The following is a 21462-nucleotide window of genomic DNA, read 5'->3' as shown; positions in this document are numbered from 1 at the left end:
GTTAACTGGAATATGAGTGATAATTTAAAAAGTTAGTTTATAATTGTACTTGTGATGTTTTTGGTGATGAGACAAAAGGAGTAAACATCTCGGATAAAAAGAGCAAGATGGACAAAAACTTAAACACTGGCTCAAGTAAGGAGTCAGTGTGTGGAGTGGTGACTTATTTTTGATCTGTGTACATTTGAAAGGAGATTAAATAGATTTTGATTGACCAATTTTAGGGAAACAAAGTTAAATTGGTCAAAAAATGTCACTTCAATTACACTGAATAATGTATATATGATGCATATTCTGACGTCATACTACTTTCCCTGCACCTGTCTGAGCGTGACGTAATCAAAATTCACTGACGTCAAAAATATATTCTTTATTTTTTAAAATAAAGTTGGACACACACACACACCTTGTCAAATTGTAAAAATATTATCATAAAATAATATTTATAAAAAACCCGTATAATCGTCCCTGCGAGATTATCGCAACCCACTTCCGCCCCTTTCCCGCCTCCCTCTTCATCATCCAATTCCTGTCTCGTTACGCAATAATGGCGCCAACCCAAAGATATCATTAACATGACTCTCCATATTTATGAGGGAGCGTGTGACTTCTCCACAGTTGACCTCTCACCGCACAAGACGCAAGTAAACAAAAAAGAAGCACACAGAGGACGAGCAGTGTCGACGCGAAGGAGAGACATCCTTTTCCTATTTCCTTCCATCCACCATCTTCTTGTCCTACTTGTCGTTATCACCTGGGCAGGTGGTCATCATGGCGGACGGTGGTCTTCTCGGTCCGGTACCGCAGCGGCTCCGGGCCATGTTTTACTTGCTCACACCGAACGAGTCCTCCTTCGAGAGTATCCACGATGTCCCCGCGTACGTCCATCAGGTGAGTTCTGAAAACGCACCAGTTAATCACTCGATAGAAATTTTGAAATTGTTTTATTAGTTAAAAGAAAACAGACAAGTATATAAGTAAACCATTTTGTCCACGGTGTTATGATAAATACGTGGACTTTGTGTTATTCGGACACACTCGTGCTGGTTACTGTTATTATTATTATTATTATTATTTTAAATACTCAAGTTCACCTAGTTTGCTTTACAGCATAAGTTTAAAACAAGACCTGGCTTGCCTCTTCATTTTATGTGATACAAATTTGTGATCATTTTTTCTAAAATCTCCATGAAATAGAAATGATAGCACAAAGAGACATTGCAAGCAATTTTTCTTACCAAGCCCAACAAACTAATAATTTTAACACCCCTGACATAATTGCAGAGATTTCAGAGTGTAAAATGGAACTTTTCCAACATTTACACGCCGGATTAAAATCGTCACAAATCATTTGCTAAGGTGCTCAACTCAGTTCAGCCCCTGCATAATACTGTTGACACAATATGCCATCTTAGTTGAATTAAAAATGTAAGCAAAGGATGAAGAGTTTGTGGTGTCTTTCAACTTTCCATCCACCATTCAACCTCTACACCAATTGCAAAACCCTTTTGGCCCCTCTCGGGATTCAAAGTTGGCGGTGTGTCACATGGCTAAGACAATGGCTGTAATTATGAGCATTAGGATTCCAAAAACCTGCGGCCTTTTTCCCCGAAGCCACATTCCATCATGATGCAGCTGGCTTGAGACTTCCTGCGGCGGCCATTTTGACAAGAATTGGCAACCTGGATCATTTTTCATCAGCGCTACTGCTGTTACGTCAAAGTCTGATAACTATTTTTAAGACTCACCACAAATAAAAAGCTTTGCACCCCCCAATCCGAATCTTCCCCGAGCGCTCGCATTCAGCAGGTCCTTTGAGTTCATCTTCTTGATCGATCGCGTCTCCCACGTGATGTTCTTACTTTCTGGCCATCTGCCACGGATAGGATCGTCGGAAAGTTCTCTCAGCATGACAAGTGATTGGGAGTGCAGTTACGCTCAGTCTAACGACTTATAATTCACATGCTGCAGGGCCGAAACAGTAAAACCTTTGTGTAGAAGAGTAACAATGAGGGCAAAAGTTGTGTTAAAAAAAAAAAAAAAAAACCTGAGGCAAACTACACCACGGGTTTAGCACAAGAGCTTCTAATTTAACACAAATAAAACAGGTCAACAATGAAGCTATACAACAGGATTGCATAAGAAGCCTTTTTAAAAAATTGCCACTGGCTGTACATTTTGTATTTGGCCTCTTTGTATTGTATTATTTAAGGCTTTAAAAAAAGATTCCTTCCGTGTCGTTATTTTTTTGCAGTATAACCTTGAACAGGGCTAGAGTATAAATATTGGAGTTCCACGAAATGCATTGATGACAATGCTAACAATGCAAGTGTGTTTACCCAAGTCAAACTAGTTTTTCGATGGCTGTACAGTATTCTATTTTTATTATCTCTGTGAGCTGCCTGTCCTTAAAATCCTCCTAAAATTTGTAACCCTGGTTGACATTTCGCAATGTGTGATTGGAATTTTTTAATTGGTTGGCCTCGGGAACTGTTATGAAACTTACTGCTAGGGCGTATCAAAACAATTAGTTGCACAACAATGCTTCTTATGCATCTCTTTTAATATGTTTACTCTGGCGGGGGGGGGGGGGGGGCAAGGAAATCAACTTCTTTCGATTTGTAGTCTTAGTGCGGTAGTGAAAGCGGGGATAAAAGTGTCTTGTCAGCCGCCATGTTTTATGTCAAGCGTGACCTCGGCGAGACGTATGAATGGAGGGAAAGGCGCCCACATCTGGTCGGCAAATGTTCCACGCGAGGAACCAAATTATCCCCCGACCAAAAAGCGGTGCGTAAAGGCTGCTAAAGTGCAGACGGCATCGGATTGACTTGGAAAGCCTTTTGAGCATTTATTCCACATTCTGCATTTACAGCAGACAAACAATTCAATTGGCCAACCCCCATTTGACAAAAATGGTTGTTGCCAGAATATCCTGTTTATTCCATTAGTGGGTCAAAATTGCAGATATTGAATATTGATTTTCTTTATTTGCAGGCTGGACCGGTCCCTGTTCCCGGCGAACAACGAGCAACAGGGACCAAAAAAAAAGGATAACTGATAATAAAATGCTTTTGAGCTTTCATTCAAGATAAAATATGTTGTTTGCGACACTCTGTGCTAATTTTTACAATGGAAACGCAAAACAACGGTGAATTAAACTTTACTGCTGGTGGGGGAAACGGGACTTTTGACTCGGACGTGTTCGTAGCAGTCTGCGACCAGATGTTGGAATTTTTGCGCCTGTTGATGACTCCCTGGCGTTGCGCTACACAGATGCACGCACACACACACATGAACAGACACATGTTGGTGCTGTGGCTAAGTGTCTGGCAGATAAACATGAGCAGCAGTAATTAGTTCCATGTTTGACAGTGCCATTAAGCTGTTATGACATGTTTTCCAGAGAGAAGGCCGTTCCTCAGCATTTATTCGGTCACACAACAAAAGGCTGGATGCACCAGGCATGCAAAATGTGACACAATTTCCATCTTTTTTTTTTTTTTTTGCTCCTGAGTGGAACACTTTGGATATTTTTCATGGAATTAGATTCCAGCCCTCCATCTATGGATAAAAAAAAAACATGATTGCAGTTGGATTCCGGTTAACAAATATCAACTTCCATGTTATTAAAAAGAATCATGATGCAAATATGGTTGATACAAATAGTTATTTTTATTATGCTTTTTTTTTTTTGTGTAATGTAAATGCTCCTCTCGTGTATTCCTTGGCAGCCTCGTCCAGGCTGATGCTGCTGAGAAGCAAACATCACGGATGACCAGACTTGAAAGTTGCTTTTTTTTTTTTTTTTTTTCTCTCTGCGCCTCCAAAACAAATAGTAGTCTTGCAAAAAGCAACACTGGATGCCCTGTTTTTACTTGCTAAAATGGTGCTGAGTCATGATTGTGTGTGTGTACACAGGCCAACCCTTTTTTCCTGGGTCTGGTGATTCTGGAAATGCTGCTGGGCTCGCTGATCTCGGGAGCCAAACTTTACAACGTTGCTGATGGGATCATCTCCATCTCCTTAGGGATGATGTCGCGACTCCCGCTGTGAGTGGACACCTTTAAATGAATGTCAAACATTGTTACGGTGATTTATTCAGTGGTACATTTGTCTTTTAAAATGTAATATAAAATAATTGGAAATTATTATCCCCAACATTCGTATATCGTGAACAGTAGTGGATTGCTAGCTCACAACAAGCGCTAGAAGCTAATGAAAACCAGCGATTAAAAAAAAAAAAAAAAAGAAGTTTGTAACTCTAATTTTGATCTCCCTCAAGGCTGCTGGTGCGAGGTGTGGAACTGTCGGCCTACGTGTACGTTTGGGAGCACTTCCGCCTTGTGGAGCTGCCCTGGGACTCGGCCTGGACCTGGTGGCTCAGCTTCCTGGCCGTGGACCTTTGCTACTACTGGTTCCACCGCTTCGCCCACGGTATTTACACGCTCACATTCGAACTCACATCACATGTTTCAAGATGTATGGCAAGTTTTACTAAAAACACGCAAAAATCTTTTCAATATGTTCAATCATGATGCTGATTCAAATGAACATTGTTGTTTTGGTCTGCTCTCTCCAGGGTGCTTTAGAGCTTTGCAACATGGCAAAATTGCGTCCGCGTGGAAGCAGGAGGGCCATAAATCTTCCCCGTTTTGCGTTATGGGGAGCGTCCAATAGAAAATTGCCAAAAGATTATCGTGGTGCGCCGAGATGCGAGGCTGTTATTAGCTCCATGTAAAACAGCACTTTCAGTTTCAAATCTTTTACGACCTTCCCCCCCCCCCCCCCTCTCTGCGGTCGCCACATCAAAGTGGGACGGCAGCGTAATTAAGTGGAAACACTTTGGAGAGGCAGTCAGACGTCCACGCTGATGTCTTCATTACCGAAGAGACGTTTCTGCTCGGCTTAACGCTCGCCGCACGCGCAAATTTAGGATTCTCCCTCGACGGAAAAGTCCCCAGTCCAAACCGGAGCAGACTCTTTGCCACCGCGAGCTGTTCCGTGACGCCGTTCCCCACTTCCAGTTGGTCCGCTTACAGAACCAAACGTACCTTTGGGATCGCTTAGTTTTATGTGGATGAAGTTTTAATATAACGATGGGGGAAAAAAAAGTCAGACGAATAACTCAAGTTATAATACAGACATAAAAGAAAGTAGTAACTCTGCAAGAACTGAATATTTCAAACATTATGAGATCATGAGTAGTTTTTTTTATAGGGAAATTTATATTGAGAGAGAAAAAAAAATCTTCAAAAGAATATTCATAGTACTAAGAGAAAGTTATATTTTGACAAAAATGCCGACATTATATGAAGCATTTATGAAAAACAAAAATCAGTAATACATTTGAGGGGTCAAAGTCATAATTGTATGAAGTTGGAATTTAATGGCAAATAATAATACTCTGACAAACATGGCAATTTTATGTGTTTAAATGTACAGTGATTTCTTTTCGGTTTACTATCATCCTTGATGGATCCTTGAACTCATCCTCATGAGCATTGTGACGCTCCATTGTGAATCTCCACTTGTGGTCTTTGTCTGGCGTTTAGCTTGCGGAGGAGCCAGTGGCAGCTCCCCGCCTCAAACAGTCTAACCTCTGGGCAAGACGTGACCTTTAGTTAAGCTGCCACCGCATCCATCAAATAACCTGAGGAGCACACCAGAATAGCAAAAAGCAGATGGTTTTGGGCGCGCGCGAGGCGGCCCGGGCTCGGAGGCGGCCGTGTTGTTGACAGGCGCGTTGATGCTGTTTACTCTACGCGTCTAACTGCAGCGCCACTAATGGCAGCTCTGCGTCTAAATGCGGCCCCGCCAGCGGGGCGGAGGCCATTAATCAGACCCTCAGCTGTCCCGCCTTTGATTATACATGAGATAATAGAGTCGTCTCGCCAGGCCACGCTGCTTTTTGGGGCCCAAAACGGCAGAGCGGTCGAGCTAAATGGTCACGCTTGCGTCTTTAATGGCTTGTAGTCCCGACCCGGAGCGACCAGTACAAAGCCTCTTGTGGGCTTTTTCTTTTTTCTGTACAGGGGAAACACCAAGAGCCCGATTTCCTAAAGATTTGCGTGTGCAAAAACGGCCGCAAACTAGGATTCCTTTGGCGCATTGTGGGAGGAGTAGATGCAAATTTTATTCAAATTAAAATATACAGCAAGTTTGCACGTCTGATGCAAAGCCAGTAGTCCAACCCCCTGATGAATTCACGTATTGATTGGAGCAGAGGCGTCTCAGTGCATTAAGCGCAGAGAATCTATCACGGCAGTTGATGTGCTCAGCATCTTTCAGTCATGCTGAGGAACTTTTTTTTTTTTTTGGTACCGTGCCCCGTCAGCTGTGCAGAGAGCAGCAGACAAACACGTGCGCTCAACGCTCCTCCCGTGTGGATGTTATTATTTCACGAGAGCTGCCAGGGAAGTTTTAACCTGGCCACTCGGGGCCACTTCATAAATCTTGGCGGTGACGGCGAGTTCCTGGCCTTGGTGTAGGTTTGACCAAAAGCCCCCACTCGCCCTCTACGCCCCCGACTCGAAGGCCAGGATGTGGGAGTCGAGAAAGAGAGCGAAAGGCCTCCCGGGAGGCACCTATTAACATCAACAACATCAGCGGGGCTTTGATCCGAGATGAGCGCGTCGCAACGGCTCAGACTCTGAATTCGAACTTGTCTGCGTAACTGTAAAAGGCCAAGTTTGCTGCAGATGATCTTTTCCGATGTCAGTAAAACCACCAAAGCTGTCCTGCGCGGTGCCGTAATGATGATGGGATATTTTCTTTGGGGCCCCCGACTGCTAATTGGGGAAAATGTACAGACGAGTACCGCTAGAGCGACGCTGACCAGGTCTGTAACTTAGCAGTAATGCCACCGTTCTGTCTCTTGCTACTTTTAGCCGAGTAACGTCACCGAGTTATTTTTAGCCTTGGCAAATGCTCAGCCGCTCCATGCCACCTGGACGGACGGAATCGAGCCATTTGATCATTTATTCCACGTCCTTGAGATATGGAATAAAAGTGACACTAAATGAGCCACATTTTTCAATGGATTTTTCCAAATTCAATTGATGTCGGTGCGAAAGTCAACCTCATTGTAGTTGGACCGGTGGATTGTGTTTGAACGTGGAACGTGGCACTTCACAATTGTATATAAGCAAGGAGTTGTTTGCAGTGAGCCAAAGTGGGCTTGACCAAAGAGTGTGTTTGCATCGGCGTGCGTGACAGAGCTGAACTGCGGTGTAGCGAGCGATTCAGTCCTGTCCAGTCCTCGCTCCATGTTTGGATTGGCTCGCTCGCCGAGAAGCGTCCAATCCAAACACGACCGTCGACTTCGCAGCCCATTAGCGCCGTGATTGACGGGGCAAACTTCCATTCGCAGGACTTTAAATCAAGCGCCCCCGTCTGTTAGTGCCAGGAGGGCCTTCGCCTGATGTCATGCTACTGGAATTTCACTGGCGTGGCAGAAGCGTAGGACATTTCTTTTAATGCATTAACTGTTAATGGAATGAATCATTTGGGTCCACGTAGGCTAGCTGTTAGCATTGTAGCTGTTGTTGTCATTTCCATTTTGTTTTGGGTCAACGGCAGAATAGTTGCACAGGGCGAGCCCAGCTCACAACAACGGGCGGCAGGCCGTTAATGTCCTCCATATAAAATGTACCAAATGTTCCGAGGATGTTTTTGGAAGCGTTTGAAATTGAGGTGGGCCTTGTCGTTTTTTTGTTGTTGTTTTTTTGGTGTGCGTTTGAGAACTCTTCCCTTCTGAACGCCATTGGCCAAACTATGCGGCGTCCTGTGGAGTTCAGACATGAGGACATGGGCTTTTTCAGCGAAGCCTAACGCTTCCCACTTCCTAGCGGTGACAAGGAGCATCAATCTTAACGCGGCCGCGCTGCTGGACCTTGCCAAGCTACATTACTGTTGCATGAAAAGGAAAAAAAAGACTGCGGTGTTGGAACAAAGCATGAACATAAACACTTTATACTTTCTGACTCTGCAACAACTACGTCATGATAGATCAACACTGTACTTGTCGAATTGGTTCAAAACTGTTCAAATGAATGCTTTGTTTGTGTTTTTGTTTTATGGACATCAGCACAAAAAGTGTGAAACTCAACTGGACTTCCAGTATGTTCATGGAGTAAAAATATCCGAAGGCAAACAAATACAAAAAAGCGACATGCGATAATATATTAAATATATTGACAAACTGTAAAAAGATGAATAATATTAATAATCAAGATTTAAATTAATTAATTAATTAAATAAATGGTTGTGGGTTTTCCCTTTATACAAAAAAATGTCATTGCAATCACTATCAATTTTCTTATACGATTAAAACATTCCATTGACATCTTTAATATTCTTCTTTTAATGGCCCAAATGTGACCATTGATCATAGTGCACTGCGCACACGTGCAATATAAAGAGAAGAAAAAAAAACTCTGTTTGGTGGTCCGATCCGGGCCTGGAGTCCCTCTTGTCCACAGCTGTCTTTTCCACTTTTCAATAGTCAGACGCTTGGGAATCCTCCAAATCTTGTCACGTCCCAGCTCTGCTCTTTCTTCTTTCGTCCTAATCCCTAAACCGTCATTTGTACGCCCGTTTCCTCGCACCTGCCGAGCTGCAGCAATAACTCCAATATCCTACTTTTCCCGGGGAATCCTTCTGGATTTCCCCTCAAGTCATTTCTCTGATTGGACCTTGGAACGCACTGCACTTCTCAACAACGTGTTTGTTCAGGTGCGAGAGAACCCCCCCCCCAACCCGTGCCCTTTAAGACTGTCGACCTCGATACAACTCACAAGTGTCGGCCGCACGTGATTGAGCACATAAAATCGTAAACGCCGTAAATCACATTATCGTACCTGAGCGGAATCTTGAGATGAACCAAAAACGACCTAATAAAACTTTTCGAAATTGGGCTCACTTGTGCAAATAAAAAAAGAAATCACCACTTCTGTGCAACACGGTAGTTATAATATTTTTGGAAGCCTGGAGGTGCCAAAGTTCTCCTGGGGTCCACCCGGTGGTCCCCAAATCTATTCCCTAACAAGTAAAACTTAACTAGCTTGTTCCCGTTGCACGTCCAAATACAATAATAGTCGCATGTTGTGTTTTTTTTTAGAGGTGGCCATCCTGTGGGCGTCCCACCAAGTGCACCACAGTTCCGAGTACTACAACTTCTCAACTGCGCTACGCCAGCCGCTCACTCAGCAGCTGACGTCGTGGGTACGTTCCTACTCCCGTGCACTCTTTCCAACACTCATAATAAAAAAATATTTTCGTTCAGATTTTCTACGTGCCCATGGCCTTGGCCGTGCCACCGTCCGCCTTCGCCGTCCACATCCAACTCAATCTGCTCTTCCAGTTCTGGCTGCACACGGAGGTAGGCATCACGTCAGCATTAGAAAAAAATATCAATACTTATCTTATTTGTCTGCTCCTGTCTAGACGCTCAATAAAAATGAGTTTGTGCTGTTAAATATTCCAAACAGAAGCAAAGCGACGACAAGTATCGCTGTTATTTTTTTATTTTTTTATGATCCTTCCTGGGAATGAATGGCTTTGTAACACCTCCACTCCAACCTTTATAGTGCGCTATTAGCCAAAGTGCTCGCAACAGACGCTATTTTGTCTTTATGGTCATTTTGTTTTTTATGTCACTGCTGGATGGATTTTGTTGCGCAGCCAAAGTGAATTTTTTTTCCAATCCAGTGCAAAACAGCCAGACGTGCTATTACATAGAAATACTAAATGACCAATTATGAATTTTGTCCAACTAAGCATTTCTGAGGCATGTGTTGGAAGCCAATGAGAATTTGTCAAAGAACAGGGCCTGGATTTTGCTCGCATTGGGTCTTTGAGACTTTGTTTTAGCATCATGTTAGGATAAACCTATCCAGATAAACCTGAAGTAATCCTTGAGACCTTTTTCAGATCATGTATGATAGACATCCACACAAAATTCCATGTTGATTGGTGTCTGACAATTAAAAAACTCAAATGCAAGAACCTCACTTCAAGGCTTTTACTTTTTCTTTCAGGTAATCCGAGACATGGGACCTCTGGAGTGGATCTTCAACACCCCCAAGCATCATAGAGTTCACCACGGTGAAGACCTGTTGATTTGGTCATATGATTTTTATTTTTGTGAGCATTAGCTCAACTGTTCTTAATGTTAACCTTTCCAACAGGAAGAAACTTGTACTGCATTGACAAGAACTACGGCGGGATTCTCATCATCTGGGACCGATTGTTTGGTAAGCAAACACATTGAAAGCTTGTGGCTAGCAGGGAAAACAAGTGGAGAACCGTTGTTCTGAAGCTAACAAAGCTAATTGTAGTTTTTGTGGTTTAAGATTTAAATAAGATGAGTGTTGGTTTTAGTATGAAAGCAAAAGAAGCCTCATGCTAATGCTAGTGTGGCTACCTCAATTGTTGTGTTTTAAGGCACCTTCTCACCAGAAAAGGACAAGGTGGTGTATGGTTTGGTCTTCCCCAGCAATTCTTTTGAAATCATCACAAGCCAGGTGAGTACTGCACTTGCTAACAAACCTGGATTTTTATTTTTATGTTAAAATTCCACCCTCAAAGCCAGTCTCACCGATCAACATGACTCCTTGGTAAGCAGGTCTATCTTAAAAATATGTTCACCTTAAAAAATATCTCACGACAACACAAAATTTGAACGTCTCCTCAATAAATGGGCACCGAGAAATAATCATCACGAGGGCAAAGTTTGAGCACTCACCTTAAACACAAACAACTGCTCATTTCAGGTATTTTTTTTTTTTGTATCTGATTTGGTGTTTTGTCTTCTTTTTCAGTTCCACTACTATTTGTCCTTGTGGAGAAGGTCAACCACCTACTCGAGTCTTTCAGACAAAGTGTCCACTTTTGTCAAAGGTCCCAGCTGGACGCCTGGAAACCCTCGGCTGGGCAACCATGATCACGTTCCAGAGGTGGGTGCGGGACCACGTCGTGACCTGACATCATTGCAAAAAAAGAGAATTCCTCACGGCGGGAGTCTTCTGCGACTTTTACAGGGAATGGCCACATCAAATAAAAGCTGCAGTCTTTGTAGACGGAGCACAATAAGTTCATTTTCACCGTCTCTGGGATTAAAACCGCATGGTGCCCCAGTGGAAATATGCGTGTACACACGTGTGTGTGTGTGTGTCTACAGAAAGGCTCCAGTGGAACGAGCCGGCGGTTAACTTTGAAATAACGTTGATGGTGGCGCATATTTAGTTCCCTCATGCGTGACACTGGGGAAATTTCTTTTTCACGATTCAATTGGCCCCTTAAGGCAACCTCAGAAGCCAAACACCATGAAAGGTTTCTCGTGGTTGGGGAAGACTCACCAGGTGAACCACGACCCGACGTAGCTGCAGGTGTGCCGAGGAGGAGAGGCAGCGAGCTTCTCCGGCGGCTTCTATTGGTCAATTTATTTGAATTCACTTTTTCCTTTCCACATGACAGAAAGGGGTTACATGACTCAGCAAATTCCAAAAAATAGACTCACGTCTTCCAGTAAAAAAAAAAAAAAAAAATCCAGATGACCTCATGGGCTCATTTTCATCCGAACTGAACCTTTAAAATAATACGTTTTGCTCCTCGTCACCCCCAAAAATCAATATTTGTCACTTTTTTTCTTTCCTCACCTTTTACAGCATTCGAGTCAGAACGACAAACCTTATTTTGTTGAAACAACAACTCTGCAATGTCTCAAAATAACCTTCAAAGGCAACTTGCGGCACTTTGCAATGTTTATTACAGCGCCGCAGAACAATATTGCCACAACAGAGGTTCCCTTAAGTGGGAAAAACAGCAGTGACGTTGACATATTGTATATTTTTCATTTGGCCCGATAAGTGATGGCTTTGCGTTGGCTCCATTAGACGATGGAAAACTGACTTTGCCGTGATCTTGACACGCTTGATGTCATTTGTATAGAGATGGAAATCAAACGAGAGCAGCCAGACTTTGAAAATGTATACGCTGTATATATATTTTTCTTCCTTCTTCGACTCTTCATACTGACCATCGTTTTACTTTGCAAGTCAAATGTAAAACCTAGCCATTAGACATACGACAAGGACTGTGGTTTTGCAATGAAAATTCACCAATTTGATTTAAGCTAGTACATGAAATTTGGTAGGCATGTCTGTGACCCACAAAAACACTCAAGAGGCCGTGCCCTAAAACACAAATGAACCTAGCCGTTTTGGTTCAATACTGAATTGCAAAGAAATTTCGTTTTTGCCCAAAACGACACAGGAAGTCCGCCAATTTAGTTTAAAGTGGTCACTTTTGGGTCACCACTCTGTCCCATGCCTGGAAGATTTTCTTCTCCTAATGGTTTTCACCGAGTGGTTGTGGGCAAGCGGTTTCAGGTCTTGTGTATTTTTTCTTTTTCCGCTGGCAGGTGACCGGCATGGAGAAGCCTCACGATCCCAGCTGCTCCCTGCCCTTACAAGTTTACGTGGTGACACATTTCCTGCTGGTGCTGCACACGTACCACGAGCTCTTCGAAAACCAGGCGGTAAGTATTTGTCATATTTAGACGCAGGGAATTATTTGTGGCTAAAAAAGAAAAATCTTTCTCAATGTTAAAATTGAACAATATTTGGTTGTCACTTTTCCTCATCTCTGGCTTTGTTGTAAAAAAAAATAATAATTTTGAATGTAATATTTCAAAACACCCTGAAACTGTTGACATAGCCGATGTTTGGACCGTGTGGGCGTCGGACGAGAAGGTGCTGAGCTCCCTAATTGAAGGCTACTCGTCTGCCAACGTGATTGAACTAATGACACAGTTTATTGCGGCCGCTCGAGCTCCAGTAACTTTGACTTAAAAAAGAAAAAGAAAAACGAGCTGCGTCTAATATCGTGACAGGATGACTGATCGGCCTTTCCCTTTGGAGGAACCTTTGTCTATTATTTTCCACTTGCCCAAGCCAAAAGACCCCCTTCCTTTCCTCCTCTGTCAGAAAAATAAAGCATCGGGTCTCCTCGGCAGTTATCTTTGGAAGCCTTTTTTTTTTCCCCCCCCTCAGGCATAGTTTTGGTTAGCCGAGAAGTGCCGTTACGCCCAAACTCCTTCGAAAGTCCCAAATAAAATTGCCCCCCACCCCCTCCCTTTTTTTCTGTGCTCCTCAGTTGTGGTCCCACACGCATTTACACACACGCGCACACACCTCCGGGGCCAAGAGGGCTCCCCATACTTCGCCTGCAAATGAAACACCAGCTGGTGGTCCGGCAGTGAACACAAACGCCTTAATTGTGGACTGGAGCCTTTCCCAAGCAAAATAGCCTTCAGGATGCTGCAATCAGGACTTTTGCGAAGGGAAAATAACAACGAGAGCTCTCCCGGCTCCCGCAATAAATCATGTCACCCTTTTGTGTTTACGCACCGTATGAGTGTGTGCCAGCTCGCTAGCGTACTGTACGCTACAGCTAACGTTATCATTGCTCTCAAATAATTTGTTGATGAGTTTGAAGCTGATTGTGTGTGGGAATTTTATGGACTACATTTATTAACTTGCTTTGCCAGTTGTAAAGAATACTTTGGTCTGTTTAGGCTTCCGATTGAAGATTGAAGGAGTGACCAACAGTGAGTGATATGAAGTCACCCATTTCTTGACGGAGTAAATAAGTGACTGACTGAGTGACTGCCTGACTGACCAAGTGACAGATTGACTGACTGGCTGAGTGTTGAACCGGCGGACCCACTGAGTGAACGACGAACTGATTTCGTGATTGACAATCCGATCGACTGATTGAGCGAACGGGGTGAGCGTCTGACGCTAACACCCTCCATCAAAGAAAATGAAAAGTTCTGTACGCAACAGAGCGAGTGTACGCTGCTAATGTGATGCCGTTTACCCAACATGTGCTCGCTCGCACACTCATGCCTGTTTGCCTTGGCAGTGCCCAGTAAACAGTGGTGCAGGCTGGCGCTTTGTGGAAAGCGACTGCAGAGCCAAGCGTCCGTCCGTCCATGATGCTGATTACAGCTTTACATTGGAAATCACGCCATGTGCTGTATTTGGACCCCTAGACGCTGACCCAATTGACCGTCCTGGGAATGACTGCCTACGTCATACTCACGCTCACCTCCCTGGGATTCATCATTGACTGCAGGTGCTCTTTTATGCCCAGATTTGGATCATTTGCATACGTGTGGTATTCTGCAGGCCCTTCTTTCTCAAACAAACACTTTACATGTATTTTACGGTGTAGAATGAGAAAGTACGGGAGGTCAATTGAATTTAAGTGGTGTATTTGCTCAAATTCTGCTCATTTGTCAAATTTCATATGCAAGAGAAACCCTAGTATACACGTATATATGTTGCATCTAGGCCGTGGGCGTCCATTTTGGAGCTGCTACGTTGTATGTGCATGGCGATGTTGCTGCGGTACAGCCATGTGAAGGCCCCCAACTCAGCTCTGACTGTGCCCACCCAGGTAAGGCCTTCTGACTTTTTATACATTTCACAAAATAGTCAGTAGGCTAAATAACGTGACAATTTACTGAATACCTTTTCTGAGCGAGCTGAACTTGGCTGAACCCCCCCCCCCCACCCCCTAAATATACACGTGGTCCAATATTTAGCATTAGCGTGACAGATTTCCCCGTGCTCATCACCTGACCTTGCGTACTGCTTTCTGTTCTGCTCTACGCAAAGATAATCTCCAATGACAACTGTGACAATGATCTTGAACGATGAAGTCACTTTTCGGATAAAAGGCGTGCTGTCACGTTGATTGTCCCGACACGGTCCCGTGTATTTGTGTGGTCTGTTTTGAGTCCGGCCGGCGGAGCTCTGATCTCTCCCTCCAGATGCGCGTGCCAATTAGCCCTAAAATTGGCGTGCCGTTATGGCTGTGGACTGTACATGGTGGCTGACCTGTCATTACTTTTTGCCCCCCCCTTCCCTTCCCTCCCTCTTCTGGCTTTGTCCTCGCCCTGCTCACTGAGCGCAGAGCGACTCTTCTGGAAACAATTAGCGGCGTCTGCCGCTAACTAGAGCTGGCTGATGGGATTTGCACGTGAGCACAGAGTTGCCGCTTTTATTGTCTCGGCCACATCTGTAGAGTTCAGGTGTGCCCCGAAAAAAATAATAATTCAGTATTATCATTTTAAATTAGAATTATCACGACTACTATATTTCACATTGCAGTTTCTCAGCACTAAATAACCCCTCATAAACTTTTATATAATAAGTATTATAGGACAATATTTATTTTCAAGTCATTAGCTAATGTAATATAAATCTTTCCAATATTGTCTATACTACAAAATGCAACCCCCCCCCAAATCCAATCTATTCATACAGACGCTTTCCAGCCTCACGTCTGGCTCGTGAAGCCTTGGTGTGATTCCGCGGTCAGAGCCTGCCAGCTGTTAATAGCAGCGAGAGCTTTAAGGATGCCATATATCACAAGCCAGACATTTTGTGTGCAAGTGTACAGTCGGCAGGGGCCACAGCACAATTACCAATTCTCTGCCGCCGACTTTTTTTTTTCTTCTTCACCGATTGGCTTCAAAACGCGTCAGAGCGGCGTGTCGTGTCGTTAAAAGCATGAAGGGCGCCCATGTGTCAGCCACCATTTTGAGAGCCTTTCAAGCACCTGCCAGCACCAACGCGCCTAATGGTACTTAAAAAGGGCTCAGTCACACGGGGCCGTAACCATCATTTAAAATGTGTGGGTGGGGTGGGTGTCAAATTGCTTAGGAGTAAAGCTACTTTTACAAGCAAATTATTATACGCGCCCATTTTACTGCTCCTCTCTGTTGGCCAACGGAATAAATAATAAATTAAGGCTGAGTTAGAAAACATAGTTTTTTATTATTATTATCAAAATAATTCCTCAAACAATACAAAAACCTAAGCACTTAGAAAGTCACTTGACACAGATAAAGGAAAAAAAGGACATGAATTTTTGATTGTATTAATTTTTACTGGCATAACAGAAGTCTAAAAATGACTTTGGCAATAACGCAAGTCGGCTAACATTTTGCTTAGGGCCCCACGGAGGCTTGTCCCGACTCTGATGTTTACTTTTGCTCGTTCCGCGTCAGTGAAATTTGATGAGTAATCATAAAACAGGAAAGTAATAAGTCAAGCCATGACAGAGTTGATTGAGAGCTCATTTGTGCTTGTCTGCTTGTCTGTGGAAAGATAAATGTCCAGGTCACATCAATATTATCAAGTTCAAGTACGACACAAATCAGCAAAAACACTGAACGCCGCCTCGCCTTTTCCTGATAAGACAACCCATGGCGAAAGGTCGCCATTATCTCGCCGCCAAAAAAAACCTCATGTGCGGGAAGGTGGAGGCGGTAAAATCATGAATGAAGATTTGTTTGGAGCAGTGCAAACGCTGGAACACAAACGGTGGGGCAACACAACGTGACAGTCTATCCTCAGCAATTAATATTACCGAATCTTACCGAGTCACTTGCAGTAGTTTAATGAAACTCTTATTCCATACCATAACCATAGATTTGTACTTTGTTCGTCCCACTCCTCAAATCCAGTCCATAGAGAGCCAACAGCACAGCATTATAGCCCGAAGGCAACACGCTGAAGGACCCAAACGACAAGCTTGATCAAATATGAAGGTTTTAATCCCGCTCTTAAATATTAAGAGGGTGTCTGCTCCCACGAGAGTATCTCGTCGAATCGACTCCAAAATCATTCAAGAATAATGAAAAGGGAAGTTCATAGTTTTCCGCAATAAAAATAAGTCATATTTTACAATAATATGGTCCAGGGTGGCGTATTATTTCGCAGCATAAAGGGTTCCATCGCTCACCGCTTACTTCATTGCTCGCTCGTGTCTTGGCTAACAATCACAAGTGGAGTCGTAAAAAAATCAAAGTTTTCAAGTGTCCCGCCTGGAAAAGTTTCCTCGCTGCCAGTTTGGTCAATTTTTTTGTCCCCCTCAGTCCGAATTGCCCTTGAGGCGTTTGGGCACCAAATGGGTTCCCGATGACGTTTCCAAGTTGGCCGCCGCCGAAGCGTGAGATTGCGGAAAAAGAAGGTCGGTACGAGGAAGACTGGAAAGAGCGTCGGAAAAGCGGTCGCGTGCAAATACTTCCCGCTTTCAAGAAGAGAAGAAGTATGTTATTTTATTGGGACGCCGACCACGGTAATCACAGAACCCACGTGCTGTGTTATTGATCACTTTGTTACGATCCAAAACACCCGAGAGGAAGCGGTCTGTCGGAACCGACGGACGTTTTTTTTGAAAATATAGGCCCTGAAGCCAGTTTCAGTTAGCAACCTAAAATTTGGTACAGATGGCTATCATGAGTAGACCTACACAAACATATCAAGAAGAAGAAATGTTGGCAGTTTTCAGGGATACTTCAAACTCATCCCTAGAGATTTTTTTTTTGGCTACTAAATTTGAAACCATGTACACTCGACAATAGTTGGCAGCGGTTTTCCGACATGAAATATGGTAGCTTCGTTTTTTTTTCTGAAACGCTTTTGCACCTCAAAAGTCTCGCATTTGCTTTTAAACAAGTCTTCGTGCCATTCGTCAATATCCAAGGAATCAAATTCACTACCGTTGTAAGGTCTCTTTTTTTTTTTTTAAACATAATCCCTTTACTGCCGTCTTCTTCTTTCTCAGCCTCGTATTTTCCAACAAAGTCCGCAGCGGGAGCGTACAAGCAGGGGCGTCATAACTCTTCTAAATATCAGTGGGCGGATGGAAGGAGTCGAGGGGGCCATTAACCTCTTTGCCCCCCCCCGGAGACTCATTTGTCTTTGCTGAGGAATCCCCTTGAACTGAGTTGCAAAGGGCAACCACGTTTGCGCTCTTTAAACTGTAAAAATACAAACAAGGGCTTCATTTTTACTAATCTATGACCGACAAAAAAAAACAACATTTATTAATTGTAAAATTTATTTCAAAAAATATTTTTTGATAGCTAGCAAAATTTTACATCGGTAATGACTGGTTGCGACATATATTCCAATCACTAAGTAGGGCTCTGATGTAGAGTGCGAAAAAAGACCCGTCGGTTCTCCTCGTCTTTGAAGCCGACGTGTAAAAGAAAACGTTTAAATGTGAATTTTTCTCCAGGGATGGATTGTAAAAATGGGCTTCATTGACGACCGCCTCATTTTAGAAGTCACGAAGTTGTAAAGAAATGTTTTAATGATAATTCTCCTCAAGGGAGGAACCCTAAAACACAGAATTTTGTACCACTTCCACACTGCTTGTTTCCATTTTACTTTCATCCTTTTTTTTTTCTTCGTTCCGCTCGCCTTGCCGTACAGATTTCTGGCGACGGTGGTCACGGGGGGTGCAGGGGTGCGCAAACAGTAAACCGTCGGGTAACACTGTACACCGTGTGTAAAGTCGTCTCTCACTAGCAGATTGTATTTTTTCCCGAATATCAACGACGATAAAACAATTTTATTATCTGGCATCCAGTAGAAGCGGGGTGAAAATGTCAGGCCTCTGCAGCTGCACGGCAGTCTTCAAATGAGCGTTCCGGCGAGCGTTTAATTTTGCTTATCAAAATAACAATTCTCCATAAATTGTTTGTATTGAATAAGCGCACAGCAAAATAAGGTGAAAATATGTCCACACGCACATACAAATACAACTTCCTGTCCACTCTACAATGGTGGGGCGTTCAGGAAGGATACATTGGGCAGCTTTACGTCCCACCAGAGGCTGGAGCGCAGCCATGAGAAATATTGCTGTCACACACACACACACACATCAGACAGAACACATGTGAAACAACACTTGCTGTAAGGTGAAAGTGCAATTTAAAACAAGACAGGAATTTGAGGAGCATCGCTGTGTACACTGAGCCTTTGTCATATTGATTTGGATTTTTTTTTTGTATAGTTTTGTATTTCACACATTTTAGCCCAAGAGAAGCACAGAAAAGTCTGCATGTGCAGCATGACGCAAAAATGCGGTCTGGTCGTTCACGGTTTACAGTTGCGAGCATATTTTCCGGTTGTGATGACTTGCGGCGCTCATGTGGCGTCCATGTGTGTCGCGTCACGCTTTGACATGACATGTTGATGTGACGTTAGTGATGATGAATGAACAGTTGTGGATGAAGAGCAGGATATGGTTGTTGTTTTTAGCAATCTTATAAATATACGTTAGCGAATAAAAGTGTAGCGCATGTTCACTTTGTTCGCTTTTATTGATTTCAGGTTCGAGTAACTTCAGTGATATTAGCAACAAAACTGTTTCTTTATCAAGTTAGATTTTGAAATGACTTCTCACGCCGCCAGAGCGCTGGCTTTTGATGACATCAGCGTTTTCCAGTCCTGCGATTGGTTGTTTTCAAAACAGGGTTCGCGTCAAATAAAATAAAGACCAAGTTAGGATTTCAAGTTTGTTGTTTCAACTCAAAATTGCGTTTCAAGCTCGGTTCATTCGTTGACAGAATTAGCGCTTCAAATTAGGGTATGAAGTTTTGGATTACGGCCTCAAATTTGAATTTCAAGCCAGCGAACTTGAAGACAAGGTTAGAATTTCAAGTTTTCATACCAGGGTAAGTATGAGTTTTTTTCCCATTTGTTTAAAATAACTGTAAAGTAATACAAACACTGTTCATTCTGTAAAAGCGCTAATATCATTTTACTAATACAACTATGTCATAATAACACTCCCAGTCTGTAAATGTACAGGTCTTTGTCTCCCTCTGTCTGCTGCACTGCTTAATACTGCAACAAGCAAGTAATCCACGACTTGTAACGTGTTTTTACGTCTCATTCAGGCCTTGGTGTCCCTCAGTGTGCTGTACTGGGCTCTGCAGAGTTTCTCGCAGCTGCCCTCTATCAAGTGGAAGTCGCACTGAGAACTGCCATCTGCTGACTCCATTTGCTTTTTTAGCCTCTTAAACTGCACCCAATAACACTTAAGTGTGAATTTAAAAAAAAGAAAAGCATTATTTGGTCTATTTTATTTCTTTGTTCCATAAACAGATGGAAAGGTAGAAAGAAGCATGTGAAGGAATGCATTGTAGGAGTTGGAGTTGGTCGTCTTTCGGATTCAAAGACGACCATTGACTTCAATCGAGATTGTGGGACTGGAGGTGACTGAAATACAGCACAGAATATGTCACACTTTCCTTCTGCTGTACCCTAAACTGTACTGTATGCATACGAGCAAATAATCTAACAATATACTGTCGTAATATGGCTGACGAATAAAGTCAAGTAAAGGTAAGAAGTGATTCCTTATTTTTTTTATTTGTAGATATCTCCAAAACAATGGACCTGAAGCACCCTACCCTCAAACCTTCGAGGGCGCTCGACTAATCCTTTCGTCGGTCGAGTCTAACGTGATTTTGTCTTTAATCATCGCAAGTAATAAAATGAGACCAGAGCAGACGGATTGATGGCGCTGGCTCGGGGGGGTGGAGCGCCCGAGGTCTGCCGCTTAACCCCGGACAAAATGTCACAGCGATCAATAACGTCCGTCGGTGCTCATTAGATCTGGACACAAAAGAAAATGACAGAAAGCAAAAGAAAAGATGCTGAAGGTGATGTATGTTGATTGATTGATTGATTGATTTTTCCATTCTTGTGAGGAAGCCAACCCCTCCCGGGAAGGGAAAACTTCACGTCGGGTCATCCCTGTAGACTTTTAGGATCTTACATAACGAGGCTCAGGCAGGCTCCCGCGTCTATTTTTAGACTCACAAGTGAAGTAGTAGTGAAGTGATAGAATTATGTATCCAGAGGTTGAATGGAGATCCAATTGCTCTTCTGGCCTCACAACACTTTTTCGCCTCCCAAGCTCATCTGCTTGGTGAGAAAGCCTCGAAGCAGAGAATCGACTGCAGAGGCTTGATGTGCACTTAAAAGTTGCCATGGCGACCGCTCGCTTTCCAGTGTATGAGATGCGGGCGTGCTTAATGATCCGTTCCCATTTAACTGCGTACTGAAGTGGTCTCCTCAACCCGGGGGCGGAGTCAGAAATTTTTCACTGATATATTCTGTTTAGTTTGTTGTGGTTTTCGAAGCGACGAATATTTGAACACAAACGGTGGCGCAACAAATGTAGACTTGTAATATGACTATACTCAGTCATATATTATAACTAAAATGACTAATATATTGTGTTTTTGCATTATTCTGATGATTCTTACACTTTCAATGCATTATTAAGAGGCCGAATAAATCCAATAAACCAGTCTGTTCCATTCACTCGATGTGATTGAATGCATGAGCCAATCCAAAATGCATCTGTTGGAATCACACTTGAGCATTTCTCGTGGCTGTTGACGAAAAAGACGTTTTTTCCCCCCACAGGTTGGCGCACTTGGCGGCTGTCGTATTGAATGCTAACTGATGCTACGTTGGCGCTGACAGGAGAGAAAGGGAAAAAAATGCAGATAGAGGGGCGGGAAGAGTGATGATTCTGCTCTCTCTCTCTCTCTGGCTCTCCCTCTGTTTCTCGCTTGGA

At 43.3% G+C, this 21462-nt stretch overlaps 1 protein-coding gene and 1 long non-coding RNA gene across 3 annotated transcripts; both read left to right on the top strand.

Annotated features, from left to right (window-relative positions):
- Nucleotides 1-539: 539 nt before the first annotated feature.
- On the top strand, nt 540-21447 carry agmo (alkylglycerol monooxygenase). 2 transcript variants are annotated; one of them, XM_061289367.1, is made up of 13 exons: nt 540-891; nt 3919-4049; nt 4283-4434; nt 9119-9222; nt 9284-9379; nt 10038-10104; nt 10188-10253; nt 10444-10523; nt 10821-10955; nt 12422-12538; nt 14057-14139; nt 14358-14463; nt 21309-21447. In XM_061289367.1, the coding sequence occupies exons 1-13, from the start codon at nt 772-774 to the stop codon at nt 21342-21344; spliced, it is 1293 nt and encodes a 430-aa protein (XP_061145351.1). In that variant the 5' UTR covers nt 540-771; the 3' UTR covers nt 21345-21447. The 2 variants fall into 2 exon arrangements, with proteins under 2 accessions (XP_061145351.1, XP_061145349.1); XM_061289365.1 differs by lacking the exon at nt 21309-21447 and adding an exon at nt 19769-20223 and having other exon boundaries at nt 541-891.
- Nucleotides 899-3179, top strand: LOC133161138 (uncharacterized). The gene is made up of 2 exons (XR_009716014.1): nt 899-2787; nt 2995-3179. It is a non-coding gene; the product is annotated as an uncharacterized LOC133161138 (long non-coding RNA).
- Nucleotides 21448-21462: the final 15 nt, after the last annotated feature.

The sequence above is a fragment of the Syngnathus typhle genome, linkage group LG10, assembly GCF_033458585.1.
Source record: "Syngnathus typhle isolate RoL2023-S1 ecotype Sweden linkage group LG10, RoL_Styp_1.0, whole genome shotgun sequence".
NCBI classification, from domain to species: domain Eukaryota; kingdom Metazoa; phylum Chordata; class Actinopteri; order Syngnathiformes; family Syngnathidae; genus Syngnathus; species Syngnathus typhle.
Note: the sequence above shows the minus strand (reverse complement) of the source record. Positions and strands in the feature narration are given on the sequence as shown.

Excerpts from the sequence above, each read along its gene's own strand:
- agmo (XM_061289365.1), top strand. The coding sequence starts at position 772 with ATGGCGGACGGTGGTCTTCTCGGTCCGGTACCGCAGCGGCTCCGGGCC. Across the intron at positions 9,380-10,037 it reads AGTTCTGGCTGCACACGGAG|GTAATCCGAGACATGGGACC; the intron begins GTAGGCATCACG and ends TTTTTCTTTCAG. Across the intron at positions 10,105-10,187 it reads GCATCATAGAGTTCACCACG|GAAGAAACTTGTACTGCATT; the intron begins GTGAAGACCTGT and ends CCTTTCCAACAG.